The sequence below is a fragment of the Drosophila tropicalis genome, unplaced genomic scaffold (assembly GCF_018151085.1).
Source record: "Drosophila tropicalis isolate 14030-0801.00 unplaced genomic scaffold, ASM1815108v1 contig_3, whole genome shotgun sequence".
Lineage (NCBI taxonomy): Eukaryota > Metazoa > Arthropoda > Insecta > Diptera > Drosophilidae > Drosophila > Drosophila tropicalis.
The window spans coordinates 230,734-250,623 of NW_027172753.1; the positions used below are offsets into that span (position 1 = coordinate 230,734).

At 35.0% G+C, this 19,890-nt stretch overlaps 3 protein-coding genes and 1 long non-coding RNA gene across 4 annotated transcripts in view; 2 read left to right on the forward strand and 2 right to left on the reverse strand.

Annotated features, from left to right (window-relative positions):
- LOC137572280 (serine-rich adhesin for platelets) overlaps positions 1 to 19,890 on the forward strand; it is a 55,980-nt gene that overhangs the window by 11,892 nt on the left and 24,198 nt on the right. The window lies entirely within an intron of this gene.
- Positions 707 to 1,391, reverse strand: LOC137572303 (uncharacterized). Its single transcript, XM_068284049.1, has 4 exons — positions 1,272 to 1,391; positions 1,131 to 1,212; positions 945 to 1,077; positions 707 to 888 (listed from the first exon to the last, which is right to left on the reverse strand). The coding sequence occupies exons 1-4, from the start codon at positions 1,317 to 1,319 to the stop codon at positions 786 to 788; spliced, it is 366 nt and encodes a 121-aa protein (XP_068140150.1). The 5' UTR covers positions 1,320 to 1,391; the 3' UTR covers positions 707 to 785.
- LOC137572304 (uncharacterized) lies at positions 1,253 to 1,810 on the reverse strand. Its single transcript, XM_068284050.1, has 3 exons — positions 1,671 to 1,810; positions 1,489 to 1,612; positions 1,253 to 1,391 (listed from the first exon to the last, which is right to left on the reverse strand). The coding sequence occupies exons 1-3, from the start codon at positions 1,759 to 1,761 to the stop codon at positions 1,289 to 1,291; spliced, it is 318 nt and encodes a 105-aa protein (XP_068140151.1). The 5' UTR covers positions 1,762 to 1,810; the 3' UTR covers positions 1,253 to 1,288.
- On the forward strand, positions 3,568 to 4,407 carry LOC137572305 (uncharacterized). Its single transcript, XR_011031616.1, has 3 exons — positions 3,568 to 3,781; positions 3,996 to 4,131; positions 4,194 to 4,407. It is a non-coding gene; the product is annotated as an uncharacterized lncRNA (long non-coding RNA).

The following is a 19,890-nucleotide window of genomic DNA, read 5'->3' on the forward strand; positions in this document are numbered from 1 at the left end:
CACACACATACACCACTCATCAGGGTCGACAGCAAACTTTAATTAGTTTCAGTTAAATGCACTCTCAACACGCTTACCAAATCCAAATCAATTTGTATTTTGCGGCTTAAAATGGTTGTGTGTGTGTGTGTGTGTGAGCAAGTTGGAAAGAAGGGCAAAATGCCATCCTGTGGGAGTGGCAATGTGCTGTCAGTGATGTGACTTTTAGTTTTTATTACCCCTTCATATTTTTAGAGATGACAAAATGGTAGATTTAACACTCAGTAGCCATATATCTTTTGATTTGATGTGCATCAATTAAGGCTTAAATTATTCAACACAAGAAAAAGAGAACTCAAATTGCAATTATCTCAACACGATGACAAAAGCTTGACCCACAATGAGGCCAAAAAGTGCTGAAATATACGGATGCATCTATCTTGGCAAACACAGAGATACAATGATACATATAGATGGCAATTAGTCTGGTTTAAATTTCCGCCCCCTATTCACCGCCTTTTCGGCTTTCCGGCTGCAGTTGTTAGTTGTGTTGCTGCTGTTCTAGTTGTTTCGTTTAGTTGACTTCCCCTGGGAGGTCGCCGTCGAAGGTCACTAAACAAAACAGTTGAGAGGATAGCTGGTAATCACAGGCCCACAAATGAGGGTCAATAATATTGGTGTCACACACAAGGCTACACACAAATCGATAGCGAAATGACTCTCTCTATTTTCAGAGAATAAGTTCCATTGATTTTATCTACGAATAATTTGTACAATAGTCCAAATGACAAAGAGAAAAAACATTTCTAATCACAAACGACGCGTCTTTTGCAACATTCCGGATAAGGTGCATCCCAATCAAGGATTTCAGTATATCGACAATCATCTGGTGGTTTCTCCCGGTCACATCTAATCAAATAGATTCAAATTATAACTCTTAGCTATCCATTTAGATTCACACTTACGTATAGAGCATGCCCCAGCCATCGCCAATGCAGAACACCTGAGTACAGGGTAAATTATCAAATTTATATGATTGTGCCATACTCAGCAATATAACCGAATTCCCTACATCCAAAACACAGCGACCGGGATAGGCTAAAAGCGGAGTTGGAAATGCATTTAGTTATTACTTTAGTCAACATACTTACCGCTATCACTATAGTTATTCACGGATATATCAGCCAGACTTTGGCTAGCCAATGTGAGGATAATACACATTAGATGAATTTTCTGTGTTGATATTGACATCTTTTCTCTTTTGATGTGTTTCGATTCCAAATCAGACTTACCTTATTTGACAACTTTGTCACTTGCAAATAATGTGCCTTAGACAGCATTTAGGATAGGGTAACATGATATTTTTGTAATCCCCATAGCGACAAGGACGCGACAAGGCACTAACGCCACAACTGCACGCAGACAGAGAGAAAAAGAAAGAGAAAGAGAGAGAGAGAGGCAGAGAGAGTATTCTACAATCGGTATCAAATTAAATTCCTCTAAACTTACTTTTGGACAATTGTTAATCCATTATGTCGACAAATAATCCGACGACACTTGTGATTGGGATCCTTTACACTAACACCCTCATCGAGGACCATGTTTGGTGAAATGGTGCATTTACCAGGAAACTCTTAAAAAGAAAATATTCCAAAATTATTACTCCATCAAAAAATACATTCTTCTCTTACTGGGATTGTGGGCGTAGGTCATCCATTCAGCTGCATTCATCATAGGTATAAGATTGATCAGTAGAATCAGCAAAAGTACCGAAGAATGCATTTTCTAAACATAGAAATCTACTAAAATTTAGCTAAAAATTATAAATTAGTTTGATTATTTGTGACAGAATTCAAAAAGTCTATGGAAAAGTGAGTACTAATTGTAAGATCAAAACATTATTTGGATTAGGTTTATGCATCTGAAATTATTCTATCTTTAGCTCTTTAAAAAGAAACTTTTGATGTATATCATCGGTCAGCAAATAAGAATCGAAATATGAAACCCAATAGAAACAAAACTTTAACATCGTATAATTTATATTCACTTTAATCAGCAGTGTGTAATTTATCATAATTAGAGTTACATATAGTCTAAATTCATTAGTTGGGATCCAAGTAAACTTTTTTTAGACACTGACATTTTTATACTCGGTAGGCTATATAAGTATATCTTTGCTGGACCTTCCTACAAAATAAACTCTCATAAGAATAAGAAAGGCCAAAAAAAAAAGTTGATCAAGAAAACGATTATGTTCCTAGGAAATTATCACCAATGTCTATAATAAGCTAGAAATTAAACAAAATTTGCTTAAAATCGGATGACTATATCATATCATAAAGCATTGCTACCATAAAGGATTTCTACTTTGGAAGAGTCTATACTCTGTCTCTATAGACATCGGCACTTTTAAAGCAGACCAGTTTTTCTAGTTTTTAGTATTAGATTATGGGATACGGTGAAAAATCACAGCAATTAATAAATGCTTTTTAAAAGTGTTGAAAAGATAGACGATGTAGATTATTTGAATGAACAAAGTGTGGGATATGAAAATTTTATTGCCCTTTCAATTCAATATAAAAAATGTGTTTTTGCTTTCAAATTTTAGATTTTAGAAGAACATTTACCAATAAATCAGTTAAAGATTTCATTCCTTAAATACGCTCTACTTACAATACATATTCGATATTGTTTTCCAAAGTCAATATTTTATCTTCAATTAGGTGAGAAATGTTTAAAAATAAACTACAAACAGCAACAATAGCCAATATTTGCTGCCTATATTATAGGTGAAATTTTTTAAAAGCATTCCACTATTAACCAAACCAATCCAGTTACTTGGCCATCTGCTGGCCAATGGAAAAATTCTCATTGGCAAATATTTTACACCCTCTCAATCTGCTCTTGAACTATTCTGAGTTTATGTATCAGTGTGGGTTCATGGATATATACATATGTATGTATGTAATTCAGTCTCACAATCAGCTGAGGCCTTACCCTATACTCAATTCAATTAATTTTGGACCGCCCGAAAACAATGGAGGTCGTCGGTGGCTAATTGCCAGGCATGGGGCAAATGTAATCAAGTATGAGGCTAATGGGGCACCTGGGAGGCGGGGATTGAAGGAGTTGAAGCAAAAACAAAACATTAGCTAAATTTACATTTACTTAGCTCAACACCAACACACACACACACACACACACACACACACACGGACAACCATACACACATAGATGCATCAATTATTTTGCCCCACTAATTTGTCTACATTTTCAGTCTGAGGTTTGAGGTTCCGAATTGAGTGGCAATCAAAGTCAGACAGACAAGCAAACAAACAAATATTTGCCTTGTGCAGTGGTAGAATGAAAGGAAAGGGAAGAGGGAAAATGGCTTAATCGAATTATGCAATAGCAACAACATCGACATCGACATTGACAACAACCAACGACAGTTGCAGCTGTCCTTAACTTGGAATAACTACATCAGTTTTCCTCCCCATCATCTTTCCCCTCATATTAATTAAAATCTGCATACTCATAGACGAGAATCGACATTACAACAAGGAGACCTTTCACTTTTCCGACAAAACACAACCCAGACAGTTCAGGCAAATCGAATCTTTTAGGCAAATTTCCTGGGGCACACACACACATACATATATCTGCATTAGATAGACACATACTACTACATATATGTACCTATATATTGTAGAGAGGATGCTGCAATTAAGCGTTTTCTTTGGTCTTTTAATCCTGATGTCAGTTACGGCTGAAATCAATTATGAAATATTCGCTGATTCTGGTGAGTTGCCATAGATTTTTAGTTGGGTATTAACAAAATGAGTCATTTGGACATTATTTTCACCCATGAATTGTATTGGATATTGGATTAAAATGATTTAATCTTTAAAGACTTTTATGCTGCTTAAAATATTGCATTTGGACTTCAGCTTTTATTGAAACTAGACGGGCCAGGTTATTTATTTATTTTCACACTCGTTAATCCCTTTTTATAGAACATCCGAATAAATGCGTCTTACGGACACCTGAGAGAGGTGAGAATGTGATCATTGATAACGGCCAAAGTCGGAGACACCCAAGTCAATGTTCAGAAATCGTTTGTGGCCGTAATGGTTGGGGTTTGGTTTATAGGTGTGTTATGATTCATTTTTATAAATTTTAATATGTTTAATCCATTTTCATCCTCATACTAGCTGCAATCCCAGGTCTCCGCCAAATGGTTGTGAATTTACTGATTACATAAATTTCAATGCCAGTTATCCCAAATGTTGTGAGCGTGAATTGAAATGTAATAATGTTAAATCAAACATTCTCTAGTGGTGCTCGTCAAATTAAAGAGATCAATTGATAAATACCTACTTATTTATGTAAATTACTAGTTAAATATTAAAAAACTTAAATACTTTATTTTGTTTATGTGAAGAATAAACTAAATTTTATGCGAGACAAAGAGAATGCCAAGCTTTTGCCAGGTCTTCTTCTAAACGCCTTCAAAATGGAAAAAGAAAAAGAGCCAAACAAATTGATAAAGTAATAAATAATTGTGAAAAATAATAAATTTTGATTTAATGCCTATTATTAGTAGGTATGTTATTACAAAAACTATTTGTGCTCACACTTGAAATATTTTTTATATCAAAGCAATTAAGACAATTTTGATTGTGAAATTTTATCAACAAGCAATTAAATATACTTATACATTTTGATAAACTATTTATTTGTTGGCCGCTATAATAATTATGGCAGTTATGGTTTACAAATCACAGATGACCTTTTTGATAACAATTTATATAGAATAAAGGTTTATCTTATTAATACATACAAAACTGTTTTCGTTTCCCATTCCGATCCAAATTATTCGTTTTTAAATCGTTTGTTTGAGTCAGTGAAATGAAAATTTTTGAAAAAGGAGTTATTTCAATATTGTTATATAATTATTTCATAGGTTTGGAACCATATAAGTGAATAAATTTCTTGTAAGGTTACAAGAGTTTTTCTAAGGCAGCAATCATAAATGGGAAGAATGTGTGACAGTATTCAAAATGGAATTGAGCTGTTCTTTATGAGCGTTTTTTTCTGGTCAAAAAAATATTCAATGTGAAATATTCATATATAAATTTGCCATGGCTATAATTCATTTACCTTATTTGCCAATGCAACTTCAGTTATTTCATATAAATTGGCGTTTAAAACCTAATTTATATCTAAATAATAACCTGACATAGCCGATACAAAAATTTTAGGGACAAGGTTTTAAAAACGAATTGGCTCAATTGAGCAAGTTTGAAAATATTGCGGAATCGCTGTCGATTTACTTTTGAAAACGCCTTGGTAACCATAATAGGCCTGATTAATAAGATTTGGCAGTATTTGTCCTAGTCCTAGTCCCAAGTTCTTATGTTCTTTGGTTATGTTCTTATGAAGTTAAAATTCTTGGTTAAAGTTGCTTTCTTAAATTAATTTAGCATTGTAAAGGAAGCTTGCTTATTTCTCTTTTACTCTTTTAAAACATTTCTGAAGCTTATCGTTGTTTTAAGCATTCTCGTGGTAATTTCTGAGTAGGTTAAAGATTGCTTTACTCAGTTGTACTCCATTGTAAAATACATCGCCCTCTTAATATTGATTTCTAACCCAGTTCCTTCGTTGCGATTTTATTTTTTACATTTTATATCAATTGATTGTTAAAGTACCTCCAAAATATGTATGTATAAGTAGGTATCTATATACATATATGTATTATGGTTTCATGTGCCTATCAAATGTATAAATTTTGGGAAACTTTCGAAAAGCCGATATAGGGTGTAGAAACTAAAGCAACCCTCGCATTTCAATTTGTTTTACGCACTACCCATTTCAATCGATACAGACATAGACGCACGTACAACACACACACACACACACACACGCATATATGGTATATAAATGTATTGTATTTGCATATATAAGAAATCAACACGTAAACTCACGCATAAATAACAAATTGGCCAGGTGTCTAAAAATAAGGGTCAAACAAAACAAAAGCAACAAAAAAAGAAGGAGAAACATAAAAAAGGTAACTGAAAAACATAGCAAAGACGAGAAAAGCCAAAGAGTGGAGTGTGTGTAGTGAGAAGTCAGAAAAGAAACGTCAAACAAAAAAGGGAAACTTTCTGCAAATGAAAATCTGATGTGACCTGAACACAGTGGCAACAAAAAGTAATGTTTATTTGGGCCTAAGGATTTGGTGACCCCTGCGCCTCCGCACGCATTGAAACCCAAACCAATCCAAAATCCCAAAGCCCAAGCCGCCGCCCACTCTGTTCTTTCGTCTTCTTTTTTTTATGGTTGCCCATAAAAACACACATCATTATAATTTCAATGATATTAAAAGTCCATATCAAAGTGAATGAGATACAAGCTGAAATGCTTTAGTTTTTTGCTATACCCTGCACTATTACAGGTAATGAAATGGTATATTAAAGTCAACAAAGTATACAAAACAAAGTAATGAATGAATTTTCTTCTTGGAATGCCAAAAAACATTTGTGGCGCGTATATTACTCATGCCTTAAATGAATTCAAGATGGCGGACTATTCGGGGTCACCATTCTTTATGGAAAACAAAATCTCTTTTTAATCGTTAAGAACCTAATTAACTTGACATATTTGCTCAGAATTTGTATCAAGCAGGGTATGTCACTGTCGTTGTTGCTACTAAAGGTTGGCTTTTTGGTTCTTTTTTATTGCCATTTGTCTTCGTGGCGTACTATATATTCATATGTATGTATGTATGTATGTATGTTTGCATTTATGTACATACAAACATATTTTGTTAAACATTATATTTTCGGCGCTTTTATTTTAATTTTAGTGACGCCTGTCTGCTGACCCGCAGGTGAATACAAACACACACACACACACACCCAAATTGCTTCCTGTGTGCCGCCCTGAGAAGTATGTGTGTGTGTGTGTGTATGACTGCGTTAAAAGGCCAATGGCCATGTGTTTTATTCGGCATTTATTTACGTTGCCTTTTTTTCCATTTTGCAGAATTTGGCAAGAAATGAGAATGAGAAAAAAAAATGAAAAGAAAAGCAAAGGCATGAAATGCTTTTAAGCAAAGTCATTCACTAAAGCAAAACTATATAGTATATACCTGTGGCATATGGATCTTTAAAATGTTGACACCCCAAACAATATATGTTTGTATGAATGTAGGAAAAAAAATAGGTGAAGGAAATCCCCCTTAGTCAAAACTAAATGGAAATGCCATAATTGTATATGTATGATAAACAAATGAATTTATTTCTCACTTATGTTGCGTATGAAGAAAAGAATTGGTTGCCAATGGCATTTTCAAATAGATTTCTATTGAGAAGGGGTCATGGAAAATTCAGACCTCTAAAATGTTTAATTCAGCTTAGCCATCAATTTCGAATACCATAAGTTTCATTTATTCTTATTAAGTTTTGGCTAATTTTCCATTGTTTTGGAAACCAATATAAATCATTGAGCAACTATAAATAAACTTTGCAAAAATTACATGACCAGCACTTGTTTTCTCAACCAAAGAGTAATTAATTTCACATTACGTATACGCAACGTAATGCAACTATATACACATTTTTTCAATACCTACATATAGCTTTGTTCCAGTTTTCAATATTATGTACATACATATGTACATATATACAAAGCATTTAATAATAGGTTATTGTATTGCGAATATTAAATATTCAACATTTTTGTTGCATCCCTCACACACCGAGTCCCCCCTCTATGGAAAATGAACTGACGAAAACAGAGACGCAGCACCGAGACCAAGACTGGGAGCCAAAACAATAAAGTGCAGTAAACAAAATGTTAGGAAAAAGGGAAAATTTATATCCCTCCATCTCTCTCTCTCTCCCTCTCTGTTTTACTCTCTTCGTTTGTTCCTCTGACCTTTTTCTGGGTCCATCAAGGTGCTTGTCTACCCCAGTTGGCTTCGTGCTTTCCCATGTGCCTTCATCTTTAGTGCTCTCCAAAAGTGGCACAGTGAAGCGCAGCGACCTTGAAAAATGTAAAAATTGACTCAATTGTTATTGTTATGGTTGTTGTTTTTGTTGTTGTTGGTGGTGCTGTTGCATTTCGCGGTTATTTGTTTGTTGTTGCTTATGACAGCGCCACACTGAGTTATTAAAAATTGTTTTTACACAATGCAACGCACAGCGAATTATTTCCAAAGGAGAATTTGCAAATTCAGTTGGCTTTTTGTTTCACTTGAATTGAAATCAGTTGCAACTGGCTTGCTGGCCTCTGCTTAATATCCCCTTTGATGTAGTACCCCAGGCAAGAGCAAAAATAACAATTTATAAACAATTATAAAGACATCAATTGATACACGCGTCGAGATATTGTCTGGATATAAATATTATTTGTGCATTGTCTAAAAATTTGCAAATTAAACAAAAACGAGAAATAATGAGTGCATTGTATCTGCTCTGAAAGGGGTCTACCCTTTCTGAGGGTAGTACAAAATTTTTAACAGATGTTACAACCAGCAAACAAGACGTCATGTAACTCTTGTTAGGATATGTATTTGATCAGCACGAGAAGCCTAGCTGATAACCACATGTCCATCTGGACTGGAGTGATACATGGTATCTAGCCTTTGACTACCACAGATTGAATAAAATTTGAGAGTTTATTATTAAGTTAAGATTTTATAAGAACAATCAGTACAAAAACTGATACCATTAGGGGAAATATATATTTTGTTTTCCTGTTTTAGGATTCAAATTTATGCGTTTGATTGTTTTGCGGCTATTTTCAGTGGGAAAACAATCCTGACAGCTGAAACTACAGTAGCTACGAATAGTAATTGCTTCAAGGAAATGTATTTTAAGTTGGCTACAAGAAAAACTCAGTTATGCAAACACCAACGTTATTTTATGTGAAATCTATATCCATCTTCGATCTTTACAAACAATAGATAGACAGAAAACAGGAAATTGGCTAATAATGACTGTACGACAGGACAAAGTAAATAAAGAGACATGAGATCTCCTGATTTGTGCATTTCATTAAAAAAAAAGAATCCAAAATCTTTTTGTTTTTAGTATTTACTAACTTAAAGTATTAAATTTGTACAATTTTGCAGTATACATAGAATAAAGGGAAGTTCATTTGTAAAAACTAATTAAAAGCGTATTTAAATTCTTATTTTAAATACTAATGAGAAAAAGAATCCTTTTCATAAAAGGCAGAGTTAAATTTTTAATATCCATATATATATCCTATAATAAAAGTAAGCATTTTGACCATTAAAAAAAATATTTGATGTTAAAATTATCACAAAACGTGCAGACTTTGCCGATTGTTAGCCATCAACCCCAATGGGTTGCATTGGGAGTCGCTGAAATCAGAGGTTTTCACTTTTGATATCACATCTTATATATATAGGTACTTCTATTGCCTCGAACATAACATCCTGAAAGTTGAACTCGGACCGAAAGTTTGTGAAAGTTTATATTATGTTGAATCTTGGGCCGACTTTGAACCTGTATAATAAGACCATCACTAGAAATAGTTTAAGGGGCACCTCTTTATTCAAAGAACTTTCAATTGTGGGTAATTTTATACACAGCCCAGTTTCGCTTGACCTTTGTTAATACACCTATACATACATATATAAATAACAACTAGTATCTACAAAATGTAAACAAACTTTATTTAAGTTAGAGCTAAGCTCATGTCTGCCTTAAGTTGGTAAGAAGTCATTCAAAAAAAATAATAATAATGAGAACAATTACATTAATTAATATTTCTACAAGCTAATCGTTACAGCTAATCGTTACATCTAATCAACTAATTTACATAAATTTCCTTCATTTACAGGTGAGCTTTGGACGATGAAAGATATCCCTTTATATGATTGGGCAAGTAAAGCAACATTCCTTATTCTTTCTTTAATCATTTGATATTATGAGATGTAATTAAGTTTATCTTGGTAAGAAGGTTAAAAAATAATTACCATACATTGTCATAGATTCGACAGAGTCCAAAATTAAGCATCTGTAATTTTTTGTTTCAAAGTTCTTACTAAGTAAATTTGGTTGGTTTAATTTAGTTCAAGGGTTCTCGACATGAAAATTCAGACTCAACCAAATCTGACAAGTTTTCATGCTATTTTGCAGTGAGTCTTCATTGAGTTTTCTCCGATCTGGTTGTCAGTGAATAAATATTCATGAGCCAGTGCCAGGCGCGTTAATTACTCGTAAAAGCGGACGCTGCCAACGCCTCAGTCGACGTAATTGTTTTGTGTACACGCGCCTAAAAATAACCTACAAGAAATAACACCAAATTGTTGCCTATATATGTACAGTACATCCATATATATGTATATATATAGGATATAGATGTTTGTCGGTATATATGTATGTATTTGGAGAGACAAGAGTATAGATAACTAAAAGAAAAGCATTTAGCTGATGACTACAGCGTGAGGCACAAAAGTGAAATTGACCAAAAAGAAAAGAAACGAAAAAGAGAAGAAAAGAAAAAAAACACCAAACGAAACGAGCCATAAAAATTGAATGCGAATTTGGCAGCTTTATTGTTGCTGTTGCTAGATGGCATCTTGGATTTCAGTTGGATGGCCGGATAGGGTGGGATAGGGATTTGGCATTGATTGGCCCTGCCCCCTTTAGACCCACCAATTCAAAGTCAATGCCAGAAACTTTTACCTTGAGCCAGTTGTCGTTGCCTTTGACTGCCTTATTTACCTGAAAGTTGGCCAATCATTTGCAGTAAGCTGTACAAATCCAGGAGCGCCCAACGAGAGAAGAAGGCCACTTAGGATAACAGAAAAGAATAACTTTTATTTTTACTACGAATTTATGGATCATCTTTAGCTATAGCTAATGCATTTTCTTCGATTGGGTTATATTACAACTTTAATTATAGTTTTCTTTATGAAAATCCTTAGAAGGTATATATGAGAGTTTATGGTAACTCCAAACCGGTCCTGAAAGGCAAAAAAAAAAAAAAACACACGCACACAATATAAATATCGACAAATTTTGAGAAAATGTGCAAAGTGAAAACCGAAATTGAAGCCCATTAATTGCGCTCGAGTGGCTAACCTTTGCCCAAACTTTTATTTTTATTTCATTTTAAGGTTTTTTCTTTTTTTTTTTTTTTTAATTGCCAAGTCAAAGTTTTAGAAAAATGGGTAAGAAATTCATTTTAAAGAAATCATTATGTTCGAGCTTGGGGCCAAAGTTATTTGTCGTTTTCATACCATTGTGGCCCAAAAAGCATTTCCACTTTGCCTTTGCGCGTCCTTGTTTAATAGCCTCGCCTTTCATGGACAGGCAAACAAAGCCCAAAACTGGCCGTGGATCTGCTTCTGCTTCTGCCCCCTGTCGCTCTGTCCCCCTATCTTTGGGTCTTTGACTGGGTCTTGTTGAGGTTGAAGCTGCTTTGCATTTAATTACGCTTAAAAATTAATTAATTTCTTTTTTATTTTGTGTGTCTGTGTGCGTTTGTGTGTCTCCTTGTTGTGTTTGCGTTTGTGTGGAGTGACTTGAGACATAATCAAGCTGCCGCTGCCAAAGAGGACTTCAGTGGTTGCCTTCAGCCGCTGTTGTTGTCTCGCCATCACCTTAATGTATGCTACATTGCGGGCACTTTTATCTGCCTTGGCATTATCCTTGTACTTGATGACTAAAAGTAGTAGGGTGTAGCCGTGGATGGTAGAATTCACCTACTGGTAGGCAGGTAGTCGCACTTGTGTCTTAAATAATTCAACAAGAGCAAGTTTCGCGGTAGCCAAGAACAACAACACCAGCAGGAACATCAACAATGCTCACCCGTTAAATGCCAAGGATAAACGCGTTATATATGCTATGGATAATACCGGATAGCTTACCCTCTATACACACACACAAACACACAACATATGTATGTAAATTTTTGGCCGCACTGCCATTGTCCCAGGGATTATAAACAAATTTTTTTGACTGGCTTAAGATGGCAACAAAAGATATTCAAGTTGTATTAGTTAGAGCTTAAGTTTAGGCATAAACATTATGCATTCTTTTACTGAAGTAATTTGCATATCAATTTCCAAACTATGAATGTTCTTTAGGTGTTTTTATAGAGAATAGGCTAAATTTCATTAAAGAATTCCAAGTTTAATAAATAACAAAATCATTTGAAAACTTGGAATACTTTGAATATATTTACAGTATTTCACGTAGATAAATTATTCATAAAGTTAAAGGACTCTGAATATTGGCAGAATTCAAAGATTGTACTATGAAGTATCAGTGTGTTTTAGTCTTCTGCTAGGCCATTTCAAGTCGTTGGATCGAAGTTATGAGGGCTTAGTAAATAGAGATCATTGGGGAAACAAGGAAGATTGGAAACCTTACTCACAACAAGAATGAATAACTGATAGGGCTCGTTTTTGGATCATACAACTTATTAATTTGAAATTGCTCTCTATTCATTACATTATACAAATAAAGGAGAACGACTGCTGTGCCAGTTTAACCTTTTCGAGTCCTATGTTCTGATTACAATCTTCTGTATCCCGTAATCAGATCAGAAGCCTCTCTTCCCTTTGCAAAAACCTCTATCTTAGCACACTTAGCTCGTAACTAGCTGTAGTTAATCATACTCTAATTGTTTGTCCGTTTCATTTGTGTCCACGCGATCGTGCCGTCCGATATACGGCTGCGGTCGGTCCGGCGGGAGGTGGATACCTCTCTGCTTGGGCTCGCGCGAAACAGGCTATGTCCTGGTGTCGTATGGATCACTTGTACGTACTTCAGACAATATATAATTTGATTGAGTTTCAAGCTTCGTTTTTCTTATAATATTCTTATTAATTGTTTAACGTTGAGCCTAGAACGATTGAAACAAATTGAAAATATTTAAACTGAAATTGATGTTTTTTTTTCTTCATAGTTATTAAATTAATCATATTTCCAATTTTAAATTGATTTAAAATAATTCGCTCAGATGTCGGCAAACGTCAAGTTAAATATTTTCTACGGAAACCGTTCCCGATTCATTTCTTTTCATTTGGCGTGTGTTTTTTTTTTTTGCCCACACAGTTCATTAAATGCATTTGGCACCTGCACATGCAATCAGTCTGTTTCCCTACACTCTTCCACCTACACCTTTGCCAAAGAGATGCTTTACCTCCCCTCCCCCACATACACATACACATACACAATTCAATTAAATTTATGCCAATGCCAATGTCCATGTGCAGGTGTATCTCTCTCGAAGGCAGAGGATGTATGTGTGTGTGTGTGTATCTGTTTGGTTTTTTTTTTGGTTTTGCATGCGTTCGTGTGTCTATTCACTCATCTACATGTATGTCAATAGCTGTTTTAAGTTAATTAATCAAAGCTAAGCCAATTTTTGCAAACGTTGCGGTCTGTGAAATGTTGCGGTTTTCCTTTCTTCACTCTATTGGGAAAATGCCCTGCAGTCTGAAAAAATACCGATTGGCCATTTCAGTTTGGTCAATGTCAAAAGTGAGAAGGATACTGCTTAGATGTGGTTAACAGAAGAGAGTAAAAGCGGGGGGGAGAGAGAGTGGCAGGCGGAAAAAGTGTGGCATGGAAAAGTGGGGTAGGGAATGATATTTAAATTGAATATTCCAAACTTTAAGGTAATTCTATCGGTATGGAAAATCTATTTCCATTCGTTCTCTATTTCAAGGAATATAGAATTTCGATTGGATTTCTTTGTGTAAACGAACAAAAAGAAAGCTTTGGGCTAAATTTGTTTTGGGTAGTTGCTTATTGAAATTTTACAACCCAAAACAGACTACCACAAAATGATATTCTTAAGGGATACGAATATTATTCTATATACCTTGATACTTATAAACTAAAATATTTGATATTAATCTTGAAGAGATTTGATGATGTTTTCCATATCCTTAAAATCGTTTAAAGCACTGATATGGGACCTTAGTTATTGAATTTACTTTTTTAAGCCCAACAGGCAACAGATAACAAAAAGGAAATGTGTAATATTGGAACTAGTTCAACTATTGAGTTTTGATTTGATTTTGTGTAACGATTTCCAATAAGCAGATTCAAGAAAAACGCAGTCAGCATCAAAACTTTCGGCGGATACTTCAGATATACTAAAATATTTACTAAATTCTTAAGAATATTTGTTCCATTCCATTCCATTTATGTATATAATGTAGAAAGACTTGAATAGAATATATATGTGACCTCCTATTATAGTGACAAACTAAAATTCATCAAGGTTTTTAAATAGATATTTATTTTAAAAAAATCTCTCTCTATGTTTGGAATGTTATTTTGTTTAATTTGTGCAACTAATTTGCTAAATGTGGCGAATAATTTTTGTGGAAACTGCTGTGGTATGCTTTTGCTGGTATTTGTTAAGTTTGAACTTTTTGTAATTTAAACGCAATTAGTTTTTCCATTTTCCAATATTTTGTTTTCGTCTTGTTTTTGTAAACAACTTGAAAATGTTTCTCTCTAAAATTGAGTTGAAATGTATGTACAATGCAACAATTTGTTGATGTTTTTTGGTTTTCTGTGGTATTTGCTTGGGTTTCCTTTTGCTTTTGTTTTGGTTTTGATTTTACTCTGGTTTTCCTCGATTCTCAAGGTAAAATTCACATTTTTGTAAGTTTATTCTTTTGCTATGTGTGTGGGTGTGTAATTGTATGGGTGGCACGTGGCTCTATGGCCACCTAATTGGCACTTGTATGGACATGGAGAAGAATATGATTTGGTCAGTTCATGCAGTGGATTCAGTTCAGTTTTTTGGTCTCACGAGTGGAGTCTTCATGCAATATTCATGTCAAGCTTTGCCTCAAAATCCAATTCACACACAGCTATTTCTCTTGTTATGTACATATATATGTATTTTTTTTGCGCAAGGACATGAATGGGGCAAAAGTAACAGCCAGAGCTGTACAATTGTCCTTGCAAGGACACACACAGTGAGCCATGTCAACGTCTTGGTCTTGGCTGCTGTGGGAAATTATTGATCCATTTTTCTTGGTTTTTTTCATCTTCCTTTTTTTTCCTTTAAACTGCTCGACTTGGCCCAGGTGAGGCGCAGGACGATGGATACGTAGATTTTGGGGGTAGGTTGGCAAAGCCCTTACCTTTGCCTTCCCCTTGGCCGTCGTCTTTAGTCCTTGCATTTATGAATTGTGTTAGTGTTTGTGAAGGACCTGCGGCGGCTGCGTCTTTCACACATAGCCTATATACGCGCAAATGTTTATTGATTGAGAGGCAAAGCCATGGCGAGGGCGGATCAAGGGATTGTCTGTATAAAATGAAACAAAAGTAATTGATATCTTGTATTTGCAATGATAAGGATATCAAGAAATTGATATATATATACTAAACCTAGATATGCTACAAATTCTTTTGATATCCATGTCAAAAGTTATTCTATATTGAATCGTTAAGCTTATTGCGAACTGGGCAATAGTTTTGACAATTTATTTTGTTTAGTTGACAAAGTTCTTAATCACCCTTCGCTGTGCCTTGTTGCTAATGCCGAAAACGCAAATCAAATTTGCTTTAAGCACCACCAAAAAAGAATTTTTCGCGCACTTTCAGATTTATGCTGATTACATTGACGACCAAACATTTTTCAAGTGGTGCGATTTTTTTTACATAAATGCCATCCCCCCCATTAACGCCCCTCTATACACATATCCAACCCAACTCCATGCCTCTCTCATGATACACACGATACGCGACATGCGTCAATAAGGTTTAATTTACATGTACCGGCAGCTGTGGCGTATACGTAATGCTATATGTACCCATATTAATATATGGCAAAAGGCATTTAAATGTTTAATGGACTTGAGGTAAACGACTGGGGCTTTGGTAATGGTTTAAAAGATGCAACAGTTTCCCCTATGCCCATTCTCTCTGTCCTCCTTCCACACCATTCTCAATGGCAACGAGACACAATTATATGAAATTTCCTTGCGGAAATGTGTGCAACTCCATGTGGCACTCTGGTAAAAGTTCAATTTCGCATTCAATTTGCCATTTCCAGAAGGCTGCATGCACAAAAATTGCCTGCCACTAAAAGGAGAAGAGCTAAGAGAGAGGGTGACTCGAAAAGGAAAGGCGAAAATTCAAACAATTTGAATGTACTCATACGAGTGAATGTACTCGCTGTATATACATATGTATGTACATACGTATAGACACACACATAAATATGTACATATATGCAGTAGAATATATCTGTGCTTTTATCGGTAAAAATGACTTTGACTTTGGGTGCCTGCGGGCAGGGCACACGCACACACACACACACAGATGAATGGGTGAGTGTATGTGGGTTAAACGATAACACAGACACTCGTACACCCACTCAGCCATTCACTCACTCATATACACACACTCCCGCACACTTTTGCAGTCAGTCAGGTGAGCCAGGTGAGCGACGTGTCGAGCATAAGTAATGTTTATTTGTTCTATATGCATGTAAAACATGATGGCAAACGCAGGACCAAACGAACACGCCAGGCACAAGCACAAGCACATGAATATTGCCAAAAAAGTACGAAAACGAAATAAAAAGCATGGAAAAAAATTGAAGTTGAGAATGAAAAACTTCATTGGCATGCCAATTGGCACTGTGGAAAAGTTTTTCAATTACAACACGAACAGGAAAATTTTACTTCAATGAGATCAACTTTACTTAACTTAAGATCTATTACCACTTGGACCAAATCTTGTTAGTTAATCTTGTTTAATTAGTTTTCGAGCTTTAGCCATGGGCGAAACAAAATGTACATTATATATATACTCGTACAAGAGATGAAGTATAACAGTTTAATAATACTAACTAGCAAACTATTACCACTAAATCGCATAGTTATAGTTATTAGTTAATGGCGATTGGTTAGGTAAGAAATTCATGACACTTATGCCCTATGGCAGTCAAACCAAGGACAATGAAAACAATACTTCTGCCAAGCGAAGTCTGGGAAGATAATGCCTTACATCGTTACATCGCCTTCTTCTAGTTTACTTATATCGAACATTGGCAATATCAGAGAGCCTAACAATTAAAACTTTTAGGTGTTATTCTTAAGTCGCTTTCCTACTAGTTTAAGTGTTGAAAAAATTAGAGAAAACTTGTTCTTGATAAATCTCAAAATAGCCTGCCCATTCTAAAGGCTCACTTTTATAAGATAGCTTAACATGCTGATTTCCAACCCATAAAACTTATGAAAATTAGATCGGAGATTCTAAGGATGGGTCTAAAACTAACTATCAAACTACAAAATATACCCTTTGACTTTGGAAAGGTTATTTAAAGATTCAAAATTAGGCTTCGGGGCAAACCAAAACTGAACTATTAAAGATTTCTTTGTATAATTTTGCAGATAATTAGTATGCTCGAAGTCAATTTAATGAAGAACTTTATTCATGGTTAGTTGTGATTCTCTACTAGTTTTAGCTAAACAACCTTAACAGACAATTAAAAGACATAAAAAGAATTTATGTTAAATGTGATATATCTGGCTGAATTCTTGACTTGAAATTGAAATAAACATCCAAATCAGGCATATTTGAGAATATAATTTCTATACCTACCTACTAGGCAGGCCTTACATGTAATTTAATTCAACATTCACAATTTCTAACTTGGCCAAATATCTTTTTGTAGCAATCATCTTGTCAAACAAGAAATTTCCATTTCAGAATGATTTGATTTAAGTTAATTATGCCTGTTAATGTTAGTCAATGGACTAACTTTAAACGTCCCACAGTATATATGAACAGGAGCTCATAAGTTTTTTTTCCCTCATAATTTGTTTTCTTTTTCTGTCTCTCCTTTTTCTGTTGTTGCCTTTGTTGTTCTTGTCATATTATTGACCCGCTTTCAATTTGCAAAAATTTACACGAGCATCGGGTCACGGCCGAACTTGGAGACGAAGTTGGTGTGCTCTATATCGAAGAGTCGATGTGGGAGTTGGTAGAGAGTGGCTCAGCCACTCCGACTCACGGTAATTACGGTTCTTTATTGCTTTGCCACTCTCTTTCTCTTTCTCTGTCTCCATATTTTTTCCTCATTCACTTTGTTTTGGCTGTTGGCCATCTTTGAGCAAATTGATTTTTCCATTGTGTGGAGTATTTTTCGTATTCATTGGACGTATCAGTGTATGTGTGTGTGTGTATGTGGGGGCGTGTGCGAGTGGGTGTGAATGGGGGCGGGGTCCATTTCGCATTTTCCAAGGCAAACTATGGCAAATTATCTCTCTGCCAACGGTTGGCACGTTCGTTCATTGACCGGATGTGTGCATGGCATGCATCTGGCAATGGACCCGTAGCCAGGATCCATGCCCATATCCTGAAACCCGTATTCGAGAACGACATTCAGCATTACCAATAGGCTGTTGCTACTGCAAATATTGGGGGCCCAAATGGAAAATACAATTTAAATAATTTATGCTTTTTACATTCTTTCTCGTTCGTCCTGTGTTTCTTTCTTTCGTATTTCTCTTTTTTCGCTGCTGTTGTTGTTGATGTTTGAAAAGGCGGCTGTCATTTATTATGCATATTAAATAGGCCAAAATGAGGGAACAGCAACAACAACAAAAGGAAGGACAGCTAAAGAAGTGGCAGCAGGTTTTTGGTAGTCACGCCCACGCCCACACATCACTCATACGCCACGTGCACAGTGCTCACGTCTGCTCGTGTCTTTCTGACTGTCTGTTGTCTCCCCTCTCCCACACTCTGTACTTTTCCATCTCCATCACTCCGTTGCTCTTGCCGTCTTCTTCCTTCTTTTTTTTAATTAAAAAATGTTAATGTTGTTGGCTGCAAACTTTTTGCATATTCCAGTAACAAAAGCTGCTTAAAACTCTCTGCATGAGAACAAAAATAAAAAAGTTTTTACTTTCGAAACGGATTCTGACAGCTTCATGAAAATTGCTGGAAATTGCCATACAAAACGTCAGATTAAACTTCAGTTTCAGTATTTGATTATACACTAGAAATCTAAAATTTTAAACTCAATTTTGTACTTATTATATGTACATACATAATGCCAGCAATTAAGCTAAACTAAGTTTCAACAAACATTAATCACACTTGAGCATGGGTCACCCCAAAAGTATGCTATCTAAAAATGTAGTTTGTGTTTTATAACTCTTAAACACTAGAAAATCAATCCGTAAAATGTGATTGAAATCTCTCTTAGGCGGGTTTTGAAAGTCAAAATATGTCTTAAAATGAGCTTATAATAAAATATACAGATTGTCACATTAGAAACATTTCCCCCCTAAATAATGCAATAGAAAGCTTTAGTTTTTCGTTCTAAAGTAGAACAAGAAGCTTAATGTTATAGATTTGAAACATACATACTTATGCATATAAATGTCTATATATCTTTCAAATGCATACACATATAAAAAATACATTTTTATATGGTCTCACATGTATCAGCTGCAGCAAAATCACCCCGAAAGTATGCACTGCAAAGTTGCAACAAATAAAAAGCACAAATCGTTGAATCGAAAAGTCAACGTCAAGACGGAAATCGAGCGAAAAAGCCACAGACACAAAAGAGTCATTGAGTGTGTGTGACTGCAATTGTGTGTGTGTGTGTATGTGCGATTGAGTGTTTTTGTTTGTGTGTGAGTGAGCAGCAAATCAAATTAAGTTATCAGATAACCATGTAAACGCCAGCACCAGTTTTGCTTTTCTCCATGGTTGCCCCCTCTGAATGAAAAGCAAAATTCAAGCAAAATAGAATGTTGAAAAAAGTGAACAAAAAATCGAGCACAAGAAAAAACCACTGCAACATAAAAAGAAAAAGACAAAAAACGATTGTTGGTAAGCAATCAGTTTGATTGTATTCAATGTTAGTGTA

Bases quoted from the DNA above. Each gene is read 5' to 3' on its own strand.
- LOC137572303 (XM_068284049.1), bottom strand. From the start codon at position 1,319: ATGCTGTCTAAGGCACATTATTTGCAAGTGACAAAGTTGTCAAATAAG. The intron at 1,078-1,130 runs GTAAGTATGTTG...CTCCGCTTTTAG, and splicing joins GAATAACTATAGTGATAGCG to CCTATCCCGGTCGCTGTGTT. The intron at 889-944 runs GTAAGTGTGAAT...CTATTTGATTAG, and splicing joins GGCTGGGGCATGCTCTATAC to ATGTGACCGGGAGAAACCAC.
- LOC137572304 (XM_068284050.1), bottom strand. From the start codon at position 1,761: ATGCATTCTTCGGTACTTTTGCTGATTCTACTGATCAATCTTATACCT. The intron at 1,613-1,670 runs GTAAGAGAAGAA...TTTCTTTTTAAG, and splicing joins GACCTACGCCCACAATCCCA to AGTTTCCTGGTAAATGCACC. The intron at 1,392-1,488 runs GTAAGTTTAGAG...GTCTGCGTGCAG, and splicing joins GGATTAACAATTGTCCAAAA to TTGTGGCGTTAGTGCCTTGT.